At 38.8% G+C, this 18576-nt stretch overlaps 1 protein-coding gene across 1 annotated transcript in view; it reads left to right on the top strand.

Annotated features, from left to right (window-relative positions):
• The first annotated feature begins 418 nt into the window (after nt 1-418).
• slc25a26 (solute carrier family 25 member 26) overlaps nt 419-18576 on the top strand; it is a 46165-nt gene continuing 28007 nt past the window's right edge. Inside the window, exons 1-5 of the mRNA XM_087800643.1 lie at nt 419-552; nt 1214-1370; nt 1643-1743; nt 8924-9028; nt 10605-10652. Coding sequence (XP_087656769.1) covers nt 520-552; nt 1214-1370; nt 1643-1743; nt 8924-9028; nt 10605-10652 — 444 coding nt within the window. The 5' untranslated portion in view covers nt 419-519. The remainder of the gene's footprint in view (nt 553-1213; nt 1371-1642; nt 1744-8923; nt 9029-10604; nt 10653-18576) is intronic.

The following is an 18576-nucleotide window of genomic DNA, read 5'->3' as shown; positions in this document are numbered from 1 at the left end:
ATGGAAATAAATTCAAGAAAATAAATATTTGTTCAAGAAAATGTGAAACAACAAATACTGAACTAGGGGGAGGGAGTTTTAAAATACTAGTTAACAAACATATGTTTTATTTAATAGCCTGACCACATTGAACACAAAATGTTAACACAACGGTGTTAAAAAGATCACAAATGAAAACAAGTAGATTCTTAAAAAAAAGAAAAAAAAATCCACTGACACTTTACGCAAATATTATTCCTCGTATATTAACTTTATTTTATATTAAATTAAATGTTTTCTTTAACTTGTACAAGTAATAATACATTCGGTTTAATTTTATTCGGTCAGTTTATCAATATTATTATTATATATTCTCGCTCGCTCGGGCGACCGCTTCGGGATGCGGAAGTTGTGTGACGTCACGCCGGCAACATGGCGGCGCCCTTGACAGGCATGTTTTGATTCTGCTGCTCGAAAAGTTGCTCCAATGTCGCGTTTTAAGCCTTCACGTCTTGAATAACCGTTACACAGAGGAAGGACATGGAGAAAAGAGAGTTCGTAGCGTCACTCGTGGTATGGTTTCATTTCTATCGACGACTTTTGTTTGATGATGCCATGATTGTATTTGCGTGTAAGATCTTCAATGTGCAGAGTTTAGTCCTTCTGTCAATGAAATGTTTTTTTTTAATCACCATATATTAGCAAATAAAAGAACGAACTAACAATAAACCGATTAAAAATGATCCTTTGTTTGTTTCAATGTTAATATTGTGTTTCTTTCTTTTTTTTCTTGCCATTCAAATGTTTAAAACGTGTAAATAGTAATAATGTTACTGTTTTCAGGGTAACGAGTGCGAAATGCCAACATTTAAATTAAATGTAATGTCTGTGTCCAAACCATGTGGCCTTCCTAGCTTTGTTTAAAAACTGCATGAGCTGAAATTGTAAAAATATATATATGCTTTGCTATTTAAAAAAACATTAAATTGCTCCACAATACATTACATTTGTTGTTATTATTAAACCTGAACTCCATAATTTACCATCATTCTAACCATACCAAATTCCAGGATTTAATGTAGTTTTATCTTCCTAATTTGCAAAAAAAATGCTTCATTAAACAATGCAAAGAACCGGAAGCATCTTCAATGATTGCAGGAATAATAGTGGCCACCAGAGGTCAGCAGAAACCATATTCATTTTCTTTTCCTGTGTGTGTGTGTGCGTGATGCAGGCAGGAGGCTGCGCTGGCATGTGTGTGGATCTGACCCTCTTCCCCCTGGACACCATTAAGACCAGGCTGCAGAGTCAACAGGGCTTCTACAAGGCCGGGGGCTTCAGGGGTATCTACGCCGGGGTCCCGTCTGCTGCTGTTGGAGCTTTTCCCAACGGTAATTATGCAGAAACCATAAGCTCTGTAGGAGAAAGTCTGACTCACACGATACTTTCTTTCATCCTTCCGAGTAAGAATTGTTTATATCTTGTACATACTTCATGGATCTACTTAAGAAGTTTGCAGTTAAAACTTGTGCTAGTGTTCTGCAATTGGTTGACTTCACTCTGGAATCACGCTGAGACCATCAGCGCCCCCTGCTGTCTCCATGCAGAGACGTTAATTATCCTGACTCATCGCTACATGACTGCTGTTTTCTTCTTCTTTCAGCTGCTGCGTTCTTCGTCACCTACGAGTGTGTCAAGTCTCAGTGCGGCGCCGCTGGAGGAGGACCTGCCGTCCACATGCTGGCGGCATCCTTGGGAGAAGTAGTAAGTTGTTATTTTTCCCCAAATGTCGCACAAAAATGACAAGTTTGTTAAACTTGTAGCCAAGCAGTTCTTTATTTAGTCGTACTTCTTTCAAGTCTGTGCTGAAACCCGGCTGTAACTGTGATAAAAAAAATCTGCTAGACGTACAAGGCTTACTGAGTTCACTGAGTGGGAATGAGACAACTTTATAGTGTTGTTGTTGTTCGAAACGAAAGAAAAGAGGTAGTTGCTTAGTGTTTATTAGGTTTAATTTTTATATAAATTAGAGGCTTTTACACATTTTTAGTTAAGCTCAAAACCATGAATACAGAAATATTAGTTTCAGTTCAGAAACTGTTTCAAGTCCTACCAAACTATTAAAAAACACCCATACGATGACTTGAAAACTGAGAAAATATGACTTGTAAATTCCAGGAGAGACATTTTGTTAACCTTTTACTCTTTTATAAGATAATTATCTTGTATCCAGAGAAGTAAGTTGTATCCAGGTTGTAAGTGCCCTTTTCTCCGCCGGTAAAATCTTGTTCATTTCACACATGGTAGAATGAATGCAATCAAAAATGTCTGGATTAAAGGTCACCTCTAGAATATGTGTGTATAATTTGGGTTTGGCTTTCACATTTACTTCAACTTTGCTGTTTCTTTCCTCAATATTTTGCCTTTGATTGATTGAAATAGCTTATTTGATATTTCCGTGAAAATTCTCTCAATTCTAGTGACGTATTATGACATAATAAAAGCTTGACTCCTCCTCCAGCCTGCTGTAATCACGCACTGCTTTGTTTATACAACAAGTCTCTTGGTTGTGGAGACTTCCAGGATTGGTGGTGATAATCCTTGATTTTTGACTAATCACAGCAGAGAGGGTGTGGTTATGGTAAACAATTTCTCCAGAAAAATGTGGGCGGGGCTTAATAATCTCTTTATGTAAATATTTCAATGAAAATAGAGTTTTGTATAAACTGACACATACTGATGAGTACAATAGAGGTCCACGATCTATTTAAGATGGGTAACCTGTATATAATAAAAGTAAAAATAGTCTTCTTGTAGTGTGTATCATCTTCGAAAATTCAAAGACAACTTTATTGCCAGACCTGACAACAGTCGCGTGTAATTGAGCTCATCTTGCTTTAATGTTGGTCTTTGTTGCAGCTTATATCGTCAAGTGAATATTGTGAATTTTAAGCCAGTCAGATGATGAAACGTTGCGTCACTTTCTTATCATACAGTCGACTTGACTTGCCCGGGTCGAGGTGCCTCCACCCGCCAAAGACCGGGGCTAATTAAAAGAGCGAAGGAGGAAACACACGTGGCGGGAGATTTCATCACAGTGCGATGTTTAGCTCAGCTGCGACTCAGCATTACGCCGAGTCTTTTATTCTTAAGCCGGAAGATTACGCCCTTTGAACACGGAGGATCTGCGGTGCAGTGGGACGCTGAGGATTTCAACCTTTTGATGTGTTTAAATCCAGGACAGCAGGATCGGGGTTAAAGGTAGCCGAGACCTCAGACTCACCTCTCACATTTGCCCGAGTTCAGACAAAAGTTGTAGCAGCAGTTTCTCTACGGGAACTTCATACCTATTGAAGGAGATGATAAACGATCACGGATGTAACTACCGTATTTTCCGGACTATAAGTCGCAGTTTTTTTTCATAGTTTGGCCCGGGGTGCGACTTATACTCTGGAGCGACTTATGTGTGAAATTATTAACACATTTTTACCGGTATATCATTTCACATTTTATTTTCACATAAATCGCAAGAGGGCGCTCTAGGCCTGTGTTGATAATTTCGCCGTAGAAGAGGAAGCGCTGCATCTTCTACCTCCGGAGTTAGTGGAGTTGTTTAAAAGTGACACCGAGGATGAAGATTTCATTGGATTTTAGTTATTTAGAGTTACACGGATGGTTTGTTAACTTCTTAGCATGTTATTTATGCTATAGTTATCTGAATAACTCTTAATATGTTATGTTAACATACCAGGCACGTTCTCAGTTGTGTCATGTAACGTAAGCATACTGTACAATTATTCAGCCTGTTGTTGCCTCTATTCTATTTTTATTTTAAATTACCTTTCAAGATGACATGTCTGTTCTTGGTGTTGGATTTTATCAAATAAATTTCCCCCAAAAATGCGGCTTATACTCCAGTGCGACTTATATATGTTTTTTCCTTCTTTATTATGCATTTTATGGCTGGTGCGACTTGTACTCCGGAGCGACTTATAGTCCGGAAAATACGGTAGATGTTTGTCTCAATGATACGTTTGAATTAACTGAGCCTTGCGAGATGTTCTTAAGTCATCCATGAGCATCTGAACTCCTTATAGTCTCTGGCTGAGTGTCCGTCTTCCACAGTTCATCATAGAGAGGGTGTGAGGGGTCACGATGCTCTTCCTGGTCTTCCTCTCCATCATCTCCTTCTAATGAGCCAGCCTTCTTTACCAGCCTCTCCTGCCTCCATGCCTCTTCTCCAAGGTTACACCATTGCTCACTTTAAAGGACCTTCTTGGGTCACTCTATAATTAGGGGTCACTAGTGCCTGAAAACACTTTCCTCTCATATTTAATTTTTTGTTTATACTGCCTCTCTTTCAATTATTGTGTTGTTAAAGCTACAGTAGGTAAGTTTGAAAAGATTGTTTTTGCCGCACCCCAGTGTCAGAAAAGTGTAACTGCAACTGAAATTTCTACATTTGTTAAAGAGAATCTAATGTGAAACTCCAACTCTCCTAACTTACTGGCATGTTTAAAATGTTGAAGTCGTCCTCTCCAAGATGTCCATCACCATGATGATGTTTTGAAGTTATTACTTTATAATCTTCTTCCCCGCGTGAAGACTCGCAGAATGAGATGTTGTTGAGGACATAAACGGGTCATTAAAGAACATGTGAAAAAAGAATAAATCAGTTTGTTTGCTAGCACTGCTTTAAAATGAGTAATAAATTAGTTAGTAAAAAATATTTCTTCTTCAAATCTAATCAAAATTGAATGAATACCTTATGTTAAAAAAAATAAAACATGCGGGGAATCATTGGGACCCAAAATAGTTTTCGTGGCCGTGACTTTATAGTAGATGTAAAACCTTTTTACCAAGAAGTTTTCCGACTTACGTACTCAGTCTCCCAACCTCCCATTAAACTCATTGCAGGAGCTGTCTGTGTTTTTTTTCCCTCGTCATCATGGACAGACAAACATCAGTGAAGTGCACTGATAACCGTGAGCAGAGAAGCAGATGAAGTGCACGAATGCTCCTTCAAAGATGCAACACTTATAGACTCAGGGATTCATTCATTTCGTGCTATTAGATTGTTTAATTCTGAGTTTGTGGGCAGGAGTGGAGTGAAAAGATGATTGTATTCCATGTTTATCTTTGTATCCTTTGTCTTTTTCTTTATTTCTCTTTCATCTATGTTCTTTATCTTTAGATTTAGATCGTGTCTTCTTGCACTTTCTTTTTATTGCACCCTGTTAATGATATCAGTAAGATTGAAAAGGTTCATCCTAGTATGCAACAGGTTTTCTTATTCACTGCTCAGGAAATATTGAGTTATCTAAGAGAGAGAAAAAAAACTGAAGTGGATCAAGAGATTATATTCCTGCTTTGGAATTGGAGAATAAAAAACAAAACAAACGTACCACCTGAAGTGCCGTCACATCAGGGTCCACCAGAGGAAGAGCCCCTGTCCTGGTGTTTGTGGCTCGGATGGCGGGACGGTCCCCTAAAGAATGTGTAAGCTGATGGCGTCTGTCAGGCCCGAGCAGGCTGTTATCCAGCCATTAGATCAGATTTATCTTCATTCCCGTTCGCCTGACGTCTGCCCTGAAAGCTCATTTGTCAAAGCCAGGCGGCGGCTCGCATCTCCAGCTCCCCCCTTTACACCACCTCCCCTCGTCCCTTACCTCACATCTGCGGGAGGATGTACTGCAAAATACAGTGTGACATGACAAGATAGGGGAAGGGAGGAGATTTTGGGGATGAAACTGGCAGCCACTTAACTTGGCAGTGAGGAATAATCCATGCATCGCCTCTGAGCGGGCGCCGTGATTTATTGGCTGTTGGTTCAAACTTGGAGACGTGCGGCGTCCTCGTCGCTTCGCATTTTCTTCATGACCTTTTTCCATCCTTCCTTCTGTCATCGTGTTTCACTCCGGCGACGAGAGCGGCCGGATGTTGTCGTGTCTCAAATTGTGTTGGTTATTCCAGGTGAATACAGATCATGTGCGTCTCCTGTGAGTTCATATTTGAAATAAAATAAGGTTTAAAGGGGGAGTGTTCTGTCCTCGGATGGAGGAGTTTGAGTATATTGCGGTCTTGTTCACGAGTGAATAAAGAAGGAAAAATCTGGGTTTCTACTCTCACTGTGGTCTCTGGCTTTTTTATTGACACTAGAAGAAGATCACAGATACAATAGTGTTCTCTGAAGGCGTCCTTGCTCAGTTATCCTCAAGACTTCCACAGGAACAGTGTTGAGTTCACTGAGAGGGAGTTAGACACAAAGCTAGTGGTAATGTTAAAAAAAACGTTGTAGTTCTTATTGAGTTAGAAAATATTTGGGAACATGTTTCAATCACTCAAAACCATTAATAAAGTAAAATGCCGAGACCACCTGTGTGTAACATGTTAGTATAAACTCTAACTGGAGGAAGGAGAGCAGAGGCGTGTAATAACAGAAGTGTTTTGGTGGTATGGGGTTACTTCAAGGTATAATTCTGGTGAAGAACTGTCTTGAATAGTGTTTTAATCATTGAAAAAACCCAACTTAAATCGAAATTTCCTCCATCTTCCTGCCTCGTGCGTGTTAGCATTCCCTCTGCAGGTCTAATGACGAAGCGGTTAGATTCCTGCAGACAGGATGCATCTGCATTATGAGAGCATATTGAGTCCCACAGCTGTTTTTATGGGGGATTCATCACAATTGTTCCTTTCTCTTCTGTTTTTCCGAGATCTAAACGGTCTCGGAGGCAGTGCACTTAATCTCCAGACTTGCCCCCCCTCTCCCCCACATCTATATTTATTTATTTATTTGGTATCATCTTTGGCTCATTCCGCCCTCGCCGCCGCAGTGACAGCAGAGGAAAGGCCATCTTAACTCTGAGCCCCCGTCCAATTACCGAAGTAATTACTTGTCATAACCACTTTCTTTCTATTTAGCCGGCTTCCTACGCTCCCTTTGGAGGATTGGTTTGGGGAAGGGAAGATGTTCAATGTATTAGAAATGTTAAGCTGGCCAAAGGGAGGGTGAATTAGAGCGCTGACATGTGGCTGCAGTTCTCTTGGTGGCCGCTTGGTGGTAGAGTTGCACCGCGGTTGTGTTGACGATGATGATGCTTATGCCTTTATTCTTCCCACACTGGGATAAAGTTTTACATTCTTAACTTCAGATGAAGATAACGCTGTTGAAAAACAGTTTGAGTGATAATTCCTATAAAACGTTTTTTTTAATTTAAATCTTGTCAATTTACAGTATATCTGAACAATATATACAATAAATAGTAAGTAAGTCAGTCATTTTTATTTATACCGCGCTTTTCCAGACCAGGGTCACAAAGCGCTTAAACAATCAAAACAATATTCAATAAAGTGTATACTTTAAAGAGCAAGATAAAACTGATAACACAACAGGAGTTCCAGAAAATCAAGGAAAAGCCTGATAATAATAATAACACATTTGAATTAAAATCATCTTTCTGAGCATTTCAGAATCATACTCAAATCATACACAACTTACTTTTAGTTTTGTATACATCTTACACATACAAACAGTTGTGTGATGTATGGATGGATGGATTGATGCATAGTAAATAAAGAAACATTCTTGGTAAGATCTTTAAATGACATGAATAAGCAAACTGAGATCATGAAAATTCATGAAAAAATGTATTTAAAATGAGAAAAACTTAGCAGGTGTGGCTTCAGGTTAAACACTTCCTGAAGTAAAAATAAAACAAATAATTGAATGGTTTTGAGTGACACTTTCTTACTCAAAACATTACTACTGACTATTCAAACATGTTTTAAAACATATCTCACTCCATCTCATTGAACTCATTATTCCAATTTTTTTCTTTACCACCCCATCATTCAGAGAAACCCACTTACCAGTTGGATTATCTATGTATCTTAGTCTGAATAGGACATCACTGATCTGATCCAGCCTTACACCCCAGCTCTGGCTCTGAGGTCTGTGGATCAGAAGCTACTGATGGTTCCTGAACACGGTTCAGGACCAGAGGAGAGAAATCCTTCCAGGCTGTTGCTCCTAAGCTTTCAAGAAACATCTTAAAACGTTTTTATTTGTTCAGGCTTTTCCTTGATTTTCTGAAAACTCCTGTTGTGTTATCAGTTTTATCTTGATCTTTAAAGTATATACTTTATTGAATATTGTTTTGATTGTTTAAGCGCTTTGTGACCCTGGTCTGGAAAAGCGCTATACAAATAAAAATTACTTACTTACTTACATTCAAATTTCTCTTCCTCATTTGGGGACAAGTTAACATCCATCTTAAAAATTTGATCATCCAGCTGGTGAAGGATCTAAACTGCATCAATAGAAACACATCCTCTGACCACTCCAGTGTGATCCAACTAAATGTTCCACACTAGCTGAGTAACCGCTCAAACTTTGTCGCGAAGCTCCGGAGGAAGCAGGATAAGAGCAGCAGCAGCAGCATTTAGACGATCCTGGACGCCGTGGTGAGCCTGGCACTTACTGGCTGGCATCTGTATGACCGAGGGGGGGCACAGCGGGGGAGCAGAAGGAAACCCACCGAAGGCTTCGCTATGATTGCACGACATTTCCACTCGGATGTGGGATAAATGAAAAAATCCTGTCTCCAGGTGGGCAGCGGTGCCCGCCCGCCTGTCGGGCGGTAGGAAGTAGCGCCGCATAAATATTCATGCTCGCTTGCTGTTGGCAGTGGCAATATTTGTTGACATATGGCGGACGAGTTGGAAGTTTGCTGCTCCTGAGGCGTGTGGTCGGCTTCCATCGGCGCGTTTGATGGAAGCACATGTCGCTGGTCAAGCCCGGTGACCTCTCGGCGGCTCAGGTGTTGACGCGTGTCTTGCTCGGTGACTCGCGGCTTGTTAATGTGACAGATGAGACCTAAAGCAAACAGCAACAGATTGTCATTAATGCTTTTTTTTATAACATTTAGAAATGTACCTTCTCCAGGTGGCGTGTTTGATCCGCGTCCCCACAGAGGTGGTGAAGCAGAGGACGCAGGCGTCGCCGTCGTCCTCCACCTACCACGTGTTGCTGTCCACGCTCAAACGAGAGGTGAAACCAGACCGTGTTTCCAATTCAACTGATTCAGTGTGATATTTGAAACGTGTGCACAAAGTTTCAGCATTAAATTGTTAGTTAATTCAAATATACGACTGAATATTACTCTCAATAAAGCCACCAAAGGTGGAATACTTACTTTATTATAGCAAATATGTTATGTAATATTATTATTTTTATATTTTATTATCTTTTAAGTCTTTAAAAAATGTTTAATTTGTTTTAATGTTTTCAAAATATGTAATTAAAAAACTGTGGCCTGATAAAAAGGGAAAATAGGATTTTCCCTCCAAATTGAAAGCAATTATCACAGAAGGAAAAAGACCCGCTCTAGTAGAAGAACTCACATTTCTCCGATCCTTAAAACTCTTCACTGGCTGACAGTTTCTTTCAGGATCAATTTTAAAATTGATCCTGAAAGAAACTTGATCTATTCATGGTCAGACTCCTCCTTACATCAGTGATCTGATCCAGCCTTACACCCCAGCTCGGGCTCTGAGGTCTGTGGATCAGAATCTACTGATGGTTCCTGAACACGGTTCAGGACCAGAGGAGAGAAATCCTTCCAGGCTGTTGCTCCTAAGCTTTGGAACGATCTTCCTCTCCCTCTGTGTTTGATGATCTACTGACTCCTTTAAGAAACATCTTAAGACATTCTTATTTGTGGGCTTTTCCCTGATTTTATGGGACTCCTGTGTTTGTCTTATGTGTCTTGATCTTTTAAAGTATATATTTGAACTGTGTATTGTTTTTGATTGGCTCTTTGGAAATAACCATTACTTACTTACTTATTTACTTACTAACTTACATAGTGTTGCTTTAATATAGAAATGTTAGCGTTGGAATTACTTATTGATACAAACATTATTTCAATTATTATACACTTTTTTTTTACAGTGTCAATATTAATAAAAGTAAAATAATAAATAAAAAAAAAAACATTTAAGTTCTATATTACTTAATAATTATAAGATGAATTATAAGATACACTAAAATAAATTGTATGATTTCAAAAATTATTTTTAATGTTTCTTAAATGACCAGATACATATAACAATAATTTCACTTAAAATGTAAGTCCTAAAACAAAGCACTTCTAAAAAATATATTGTGAAATTTATGAAAGTTAATCACAATAAAATGCAAAGCAAAACACTTTAATAATAATAATAATAATAATAATAATCTCTATTTATATAGTGCCTTTCTAGACCAGGGTCACAAAGATCTTTGACGGCCATTCACACATACTGATGGGAGTAGGCTAATGGTTTCAAACGGATCCCAAAAGGGCTGGAAAAATGCTGGTGGCGGCACTTATACCTCTAAATAGGTTTTCACAGCCCGGCCCATTCTGCCTTCACTCTCTTCTTTGCTGCCCTGCATCTCTGTCCATCACTCTGCATGATTGACCTCAAGTTCTTCAACTGTTGTCTCTTAGTCTGATCATTTACTCGCTTGAATCTGTCTTTCCATCTGGCTACAACGAGGCCCATGTCGATGGGAGAACATTGTGGAAGTTTATGGTACATCGTTGAGAGTCTTAACTCTTAGTTTCTGTGATCACCAGGGCGTCCGAGGCTTGTACCGAGGCTACGGCAGCACCGTTCTCCGAGAGGTGAGTCCCGTTTTCAAATCGCGAGTGTGAGTTCATCACTCGACGGTTCGTGCTGTGAATCCTCTCTGATTCGTACTTCTCTCTCTCGCTGATTTCTCCTGAGGCTGAAATATCGATCCTCAACTTCTTTTTTTTTTTTTTCTTCCCCTGCTTCAATCACATCAAAAAAAAAAGGCGTTTCTTTCTTCGCCGGCTGATAAACGATTCAATTACTGGAGTTTTAAAATGCTCGGATGGATGAGATGCATTGACGTCTCGTAATTAAAGAAGCTTCGGTCGCTTCTTTGATTCATGGGTTTAATTGCTGCGCCGGCGCGTGATGATATTCATGGAGGGAATGTTTTTCGGAGAAGGTGACACTTGTCGTCCCTTCTTGTTTTTTTTTTGCAGCAAAGGTGTGTGTGAGTGTGATCCAGTCATGCCGCTGTGCTAGCCTGTACTTATTTTCCGCCTCACTAAACTGATGTTATTCACGCAAATTCCATCTGGACAGCCAGGGAAAAGGACAACAAGACACTGTGATTTCTCCGAGGGGCTCTGAATAGATGAATACATTTCGGGGGGCTGGTGCGCGGCCCGCGTGCATACTAACGTGGCTGGATGGATCGCGGGAGCGTGGCGGCGCCGAAAAGGATGCTCTGCGTTGATTGGCTTTGACGTTTGTCAGAGAAGGTAATTCATTTTCTCTCTCGGCCCTCCTCCAATATCTGTCTTCTCACCTTTGGCCGAGCGACTTTGTCGCGTTAAGTTTGTTTTATGAGGTGCGGAAAACTAATTGAGGTCGCACCCGTCGTTCATCCGCTCACCTGTTTTTTTTTTACAAGAGCGAGACACGAGCGCCAAACGATTGCGAGGTTTGTTTATCCCGTTTAGATTTGACCTCCAAACCTCAGGACATTTTTTTTGGGGGGAATGCTTATCCAGGTGGAGGAGTTAGGATATCGTTGGGTCTTGTTCACAAGTGAGGGAACAGAGGGGGCAGCATTATCAGTCAGAAAAAGCTGAGAAAGACGATGTTTTTTTCTACTCGTCGTCAACAATGAGTCTGGTTCTGCTCGAGGTTTCTGCCTTCTAAAGGGAAGTTTTTCCTCGTCTAGCCACACTGTGCTTTACTCATTGTTGAGTTGCTGGAATCTGTTTTTCCCCTTTCTCCACTATAGTCTTACTTCAACTGTTGAGATAACTTTGTTATGATAAGACACTTTAATTTAATATTTAATTTAATTTAATTCTCTTTCTACTCTACATCTTAAGATAACATGCTATTGTTACAAGACACCTGTGAAAAGTTAGTTCAACTAAAGTTTTTTTTTTAAAGGTCCTGCAAAAGGAGATACTTTTTGTATAAATTTAGGAATAAATTAGATTAAAATATGATTCCAACTAATAGTACGATTCTGTCCGTATGCAAGTAAATGGATCTGCAACTGTGTTAGCTTCACCTGTGTTCATAGACCTTCGAGAGTAAACGACTAAACCACGGATAATTTGGTAACGTGTAAAAGTTGCCTTCTTTAATATAATTTTTATAGTTGTTTGTTGTCACAAAAAGGGTTGTATTGCTTACATGAAATTACATTAACTTCATGGAGCTAGTGTTGGCTAAGTTGCTAATTAGCATTAGCACTTGGCATTAGCAATTCGTAGAAAACAGACATAATTATTATTATTTTGAAACAAATAATGCATACAAATGTTCCCGAGATTACATGATATTTTCATCAAATATGTATGCCTAGCTGACAAAAAAGACATTTTATTAGGGTCTAAAAATTATTTTCAATTTCAAAGAGTATTTTCAAAAAAATGTCTGGGATTTAAATAACTTTCTTCATATTTGTGTTTGATGACAATATGATCCCAGCTTGTAATTTATTCATCATCTCAGTCTCAGGTGGAAATAAAATTTGCTTTATTCTGTCTTTTCTGAAATAGAAAAAACAACAAACGTCCACAGGCTTATTGTAACTTCTGACAGACCTCTGAAGTCGTGGTGTCTTTCCGATAGAAGGAACACAATTGTAAATAAACAAAAAAAAAACGTTTTTCCCATTTGACAAAAAAAAAATCCATGAAATCCAAAAAAGAGTGGTTTTCCTTTTGTCAGCAGTTCCGCTGAGTGGAGCGTGAAATCAGAGGGTTTGTGGTGAAAAAGTTTGTCCTCTGAAGATCGAGTCGAATCTGACTTTGCAATAAACAAATCTGCGGAGGGCCGTGTTGTGTCATGAGGTTGGCGGATCTTTCACGCCACATAAATAAACAAGTGAAAAGAAGATGTGGCAACAACTTTTTAGTGATTCAAGTTCATATTTAACTACCAATTGAGTTGTATATAGTGTTCAAAGTCAGCTTTCCCTCCTTGTTTTAGACTTTTTAAATGTAATTATTAATACAGGCAAGAAATCGGGAAACATTGGTTTAGGAAAACATGATCGGCTACATTGTAAACCTGATGTTTAAATAAACAAAATTCCTTTGAGGAATAAAATATCTAAGCAAAATCGTTTGTGTAACTAAATGAAACAAAAACCCCCAAATGGATACTGCTGTAATAAAGACAAAGATTTTTTCAAGGAGAAGACAAACAATGAATGACACATTTGTGGATAAAACAATCCACTGTGGGACAAGTGTGCCTGTTGAACCATCTTTTATTTAAAAGAAAATACAACAAAATGAAAGGTCACACTTCCTGACACAACAAGAAAGCCAGCAGTTGCAAAAAAAGAGAGTTATTCAAGAAACAGTAAGGTTAGTTCAAATAGAAATAATGTGTTTCTTTATGAAAATAAACAGTTAAAATGTGGTTGCCTCAAAAAAAGAAGGAAAAAAAACTTTAAAAATATTGAGGGGGAAATGCTTTTGTTTACAAAAATGTCCACTCGAGCATCAACATCAAATTGACTTCAGAAATGAATCATTCCAAGTCGAGACAGTCTTGATGTGTAAAACCCTCCTGATGTTCCTCTTTTGGCCGCTAGATGGCAGGATAAGATTATCGCTCCCTCCTGACAGTTACAGTTGGCTGAAAATATGACATTCTTTCCTCCTCTTTAGCGCTTCACTTTGATATAAAAGTGTTAGGTTCCAGCTAAATGGCAGCATTTGTCACTGTGAGTAATGTTTTATCAGACAGCAGTTTAGGAATGTGCAGCAGCTGACGTGTTTTAACTCTGGATGATTGACTGCGAGATAAACTCACCCTATATTTCAGAGCTCGCTCCAAATTCTCCAAATCTCATCGAGGAAACTGGAATATTTCCAGACATGTCCCTTCCATAAGCGGCGTTGAAATATGTCGGGGTCTTGATCACGAGTGAGGGGAGGATGGAATTTGACAAAATAGAAAAACTGTTCATTGACATTTGACATCGTTTTCTACTCTCACCTGTGGTCAGCATTTAAGTAAATAAGTAAGTAAGTAATTTTTATTTATATAGCGCTTTTCCAGACCAGGGTCACAAAGCGCATAAACAATCAAAACAATATTCAATAAAGTATAAACTTTAAAGGTCAAGATAAAACTGATAACACAACAGGAGTTCCAGAAAATCAAGGAAAAGCCTGAACAAATAAAAATGTCTTAAGATGTTTCTTGAAGGAGTCAGTAGATCATCAAACACGGAGGGAGATGAAGATCGTTCCAAAGCTTAGGAGCAACAGCCTGGAAGGATTTCTCTCCTCTGGTCCTGAACCGTGTGCGTGGAACCATCAGTAGATTCTGATCCACAGACCTCAGAGCCCGAGCTGGGGTGTAAGGCTGGATCAGATCACTGATGTAAGGAGGAGCCCGACCATGAATAGCTCTGAAAGAAATAACCATCAATTATCAAAATGTGATTTCAAAAGGGTCTGACTTGACCTCAAGTGGTAGTGTTTGTGTTTTTGTCATTTTAATCTGACCCGTCGTTCCCAGAGTCGCGTCTGCGCTAACGCTCTGCTCCTGCAGCCACTGGCAGCCATTGATGGTTTCCACTCGTGTTCTTCCTCCTGCTGGACCCTCGGGAGCCCGAGCGTCTTCTCTGTTCTTCCATGGTTGAGATGATGGATTTAAACGACGCTCCTCCGAGGGCCGTTAATCACCGAGGACATTTGTCCCGTCTCGTATTTCACTCCTGTCAGATATCAATCACACTCGGTGACAGGCCGTCTCAACTTCGCCCCCTAGTGGAAGTCAAGTCAGATGCCAAATTTCAATACTGAACCATCAGTTTAATCAATTACGATTAAAAATAAAGAAATGTTTTATTATTAAAATAGTTGAAAAAAAGGAATGATTTGTATTTATTTTTAACTATGGATACATTTATTGAAAAGGCATTTATTGTAAATAGTTTTTAGTTGAAGGTATATATCTTTTCAAAACATTAGATTCCGAAGAAGTTCAAATATTTTATGTTAAAAAAAGGAAATGAAGTGTAAGTAAAGAAAAATATAAATATATTCTTATATAGCAAAGTTGTTTCGTTAAAACAAAACCCCAATATTAACAGAAAACTACAATAATGTTGTAAAGACAAGCATGTACAAGGTGCATAACGTGAAATAAATTGATTGCTGTTGTTGATTTTCTAAAAAGTTAATTTGCCTTTTTAGCTCATACAAGCTAGAGTCAAGTTAGTACAGTATATTGGATAAAGTTGAAGATCAAACTATTTTCCTTAAAGTATATTTAGTTAAATATATAATTTTTCCAAGGAGAAAAAAAAAAAATATATTTTCTTGTGAACATTGGAAATAAGGGCAAAAAACAGATGCAGAAAAAGAAAAAAAACACAATTTAAAATAAAAGCGAATGCAAAAAGAGTGTGATAACAGAAGAGAAAAACATGAGGCCACTTCCAAAACTCCACTGTAGAAAAGAAAAAGTGTTATTTTTACATGCCAAACATTGTCCTAGTGTAAGTTAATACAAAGTTTTCCAGTCCAGCATCTCTAGCTTCACATGCCTCCGGACCCTAGTATCAGGGTTGACTTGAACGTAAACGGAATGAAATCATGAGCAGACTTGAACCTTCAACGCAGGTCTGCTTGTTAGAATGTAAATCTAAGCAGCAGCACTTCAGCATCTCGGGTTCACTCGGAGAGTTGGCACCGTCATCAAGGCTAACTGCTCGTGTTTGACTCCGTCGCAACCTCTCGCTGCCATCTGCTTCCAATTCTTCTCCAACCAGGGCAGAGTTCCCCGAGAGGGAGGGAACCTGCGCCGGGCAGAGCTTCACGTGGAAGGAAGTGCGTGTCGACAGCTTCCATGTCGGAGTCTGGAGGCTTTAATCCAGAGCGATGATGGTTCCCGTTGGGATGTTAATGTTCGTCTTTGGTTTCTCTGACCGTCCATCGCCACACCGGCCTTAGTTTGTTGCATGATGCTCACCTGAACCATGTGTGTAGTAGCAGTGAGGGGGCAATGATAAGATATATAGAGGTACTTTAGGAACAAGGATATATTCGTACTATTTTCCAAGTACTCTGGTGTTGCAGTATTTACCAACCACATGACTCTTGACTAAGTTGTAACTGCTTACATTTATTGTGAAACCAAAATATGTCCAATTTATCAGCTTAAAAAGATGCTGGAGTGGACTGTATCCTCTCGCCCTCAGTCATTGCCGGGATCGGACTGTTCTACCTACGGAGCATGTAATGACTGCTGCCACCTAGTGGCCGGAATGTCAATTGCTACAAATAAATGAAGAAATGCCACATATATTTTCATGTTGGTTATTAATTAAAATAAAACATTTTTGTATTCGTACGATTTGAAAGCAATAAAAACGGCAAAACGGATACTAATTATTTTAGAAAAATTATATAGCTACGGAGCATGTAATGACTGCTGCCACCTAGTGGCCAGAATGTCAATTGCTACGAAGAAATGAAGAAATGCCACATATATTTTCATGTTGATTATTATTTAAAATAAAACATTTTTGTATTCGTATGATTTTAAAGCAAAAAAACAGCAAAACGGATACTAATTATTTTAGAAAAAATTATATAGCTACGGAGCATGTAATGACAGCTGCCACCTAGTGGCCAGAATTTCCACTGCTACGAATAAATTCCACATATATTTTCATGTTGATTATTTATCAAAATCAATATTTTTTGTATTCGTATGATTTGAAAGCAATAAAAAACATCAAAACGATACTAATTATTTTAGAAAATATTCTATAGTTCCATGTAAATATCGATACACGTGAAGAAATACATCGTGATGTATTGGTGTATCAATATTTTCTTACCCCCGTTGTGTTACATTATCCAGTTCTGTGCACACAACCCCTCAGCATCTGCTACGCTGAGGTCAGAGGTCACAGCTCCATGTCGCTGCTTCATGTCTAACGGTAAAGTGTAATGTAAAACGTCACCCACACTGTTGGGCTTTTTTACCTCTTTTAACCCCCTGACGGAGGTCAGCGGGTCAAACCCATTCACCGTCGACCCCGTTTTTATTGAAACTGTCGTCACGACTACTGTAGCCGTTGTTGACGTCGCCTGGAATGTCTGGAGACTCGAGGCGCAGACGGTGAATAAGATCCTCGTGCACAGGTTTTTTAAGATGTTGCGCAATTTGACTGTAAACTCGTTGAACCGACTCTTCGGTTGGTCTTCCGGGGCTTTCGTAACGTAACCGTCAGTAAAATCATCTTCTGGCTCTTGACGTTTTTATTTCACTCTTTTTTGCCAAACTCCGTTTTATGCACTACTTTTCCTGCTCTTTCAAATGCAAGACGTCAGTTTTAGATGAATTCCAGTCCTGAACAAACGCCAGCTGCCCATCTGAGTTAAGGAGAAGTCCCAGTGACTGCAGCTCCTCACAGCTTCGTAAAACAACGGCAGAACCACAACTTTTTTTTATCTTATTTGATTAGATTCATTTTGTTTTTGCACACTTCTTCCTCCTCCAGCTGTGTGACTCTGTGAAATCGCTGGCTGGTTTGCGTACTCGGTCTCTCCAGCTCCGACATGTTAACCGTCTTTATTCTCCCACGTCAGACTCCCATCTGGAGCCAGATCCTCGGGCACACATCCATCTTTCTGCCTGTCAGTGGATCACTGGTCGACCCCTCGGGGCGTTCCTGCGTCGCCCCACTTCGCCATTCATGGTCCTCGCCATATCGTCCGTCGGAGACGATGCTACGAACAAAAACTTGCGCTAAAACGACAACTTTTATTAATAAAATAATGGAAGAAAGAACTGATGTTTTTAATAAAGAATGAGCAGAACTTTCAATCTGGATCAGTTCAAACTCAAGTCGTACAAAATATAATCATCGTCAATCACACACAAATAAATGTCAGATTAAAAGTTACTTAGAAAAACAAATGATTAGAAATACAACAGTCGACTGTCATAAAATTGATTTGACTACCGTAAAAAAGTTCATAAAAACTGAAATGGAAAAGCATCGACAAAAACTCAAAACCTACAAATGGGAAAAAGTACCTGGTAATAATTTAAATATATAATGCAAGTTGTCAATCAAGCAGACACAAATATAGACCTACATGCACATTGCCCTTTAAAATGCTTTTTTTTTTTAAGATTCCATATTCTGGTCGTTAAAAAATGTATTTTGCAATGAAGTGGTGAGTTCAATAATAAAACTTTTTTACAGCCCTGAAGAAATCGAAAGAGGAATAAACAAACTGAGATCATGATAGAAGTTACTAATGAAACATCTGCCATAAATTGCATGATTTAAAAAAAATAAATAAACAAGGACAAAATGTAATTCTCACACAACGAAATATACTCTTTTCTTTTTCTGCAGCCTTTTTTTGTAAAATAAAATAAAAATAACCTTTTCTCTAAGGGAAGAAAATGGAAACGTTTAAATGGGGAAACTAACATTTAGAAGGGATTGTTGAAAATTAAAAGGAAAAACCATACAATTTTAATTTTATATATTTTAGA

This window comes from Callionymus lyra, chromosome 10 (genome assembly GCF_982586985.1).
Source record: "Callionymus lyra chromosome 10, fCalLyr1.hap1.1, whole genome shotgun sequence".
In the NCBI taxonomy this organism is placed as follows: domain Eukaryota; kingdom Metazoa; phylum Chordata; class Actinopteri; order Syngnathiformes; family Callionymidae; genus Callionymus; species Callionymus lyra.
This window is presented reverse-complemented; position numbering and strand designations above follow the sequence as displayed.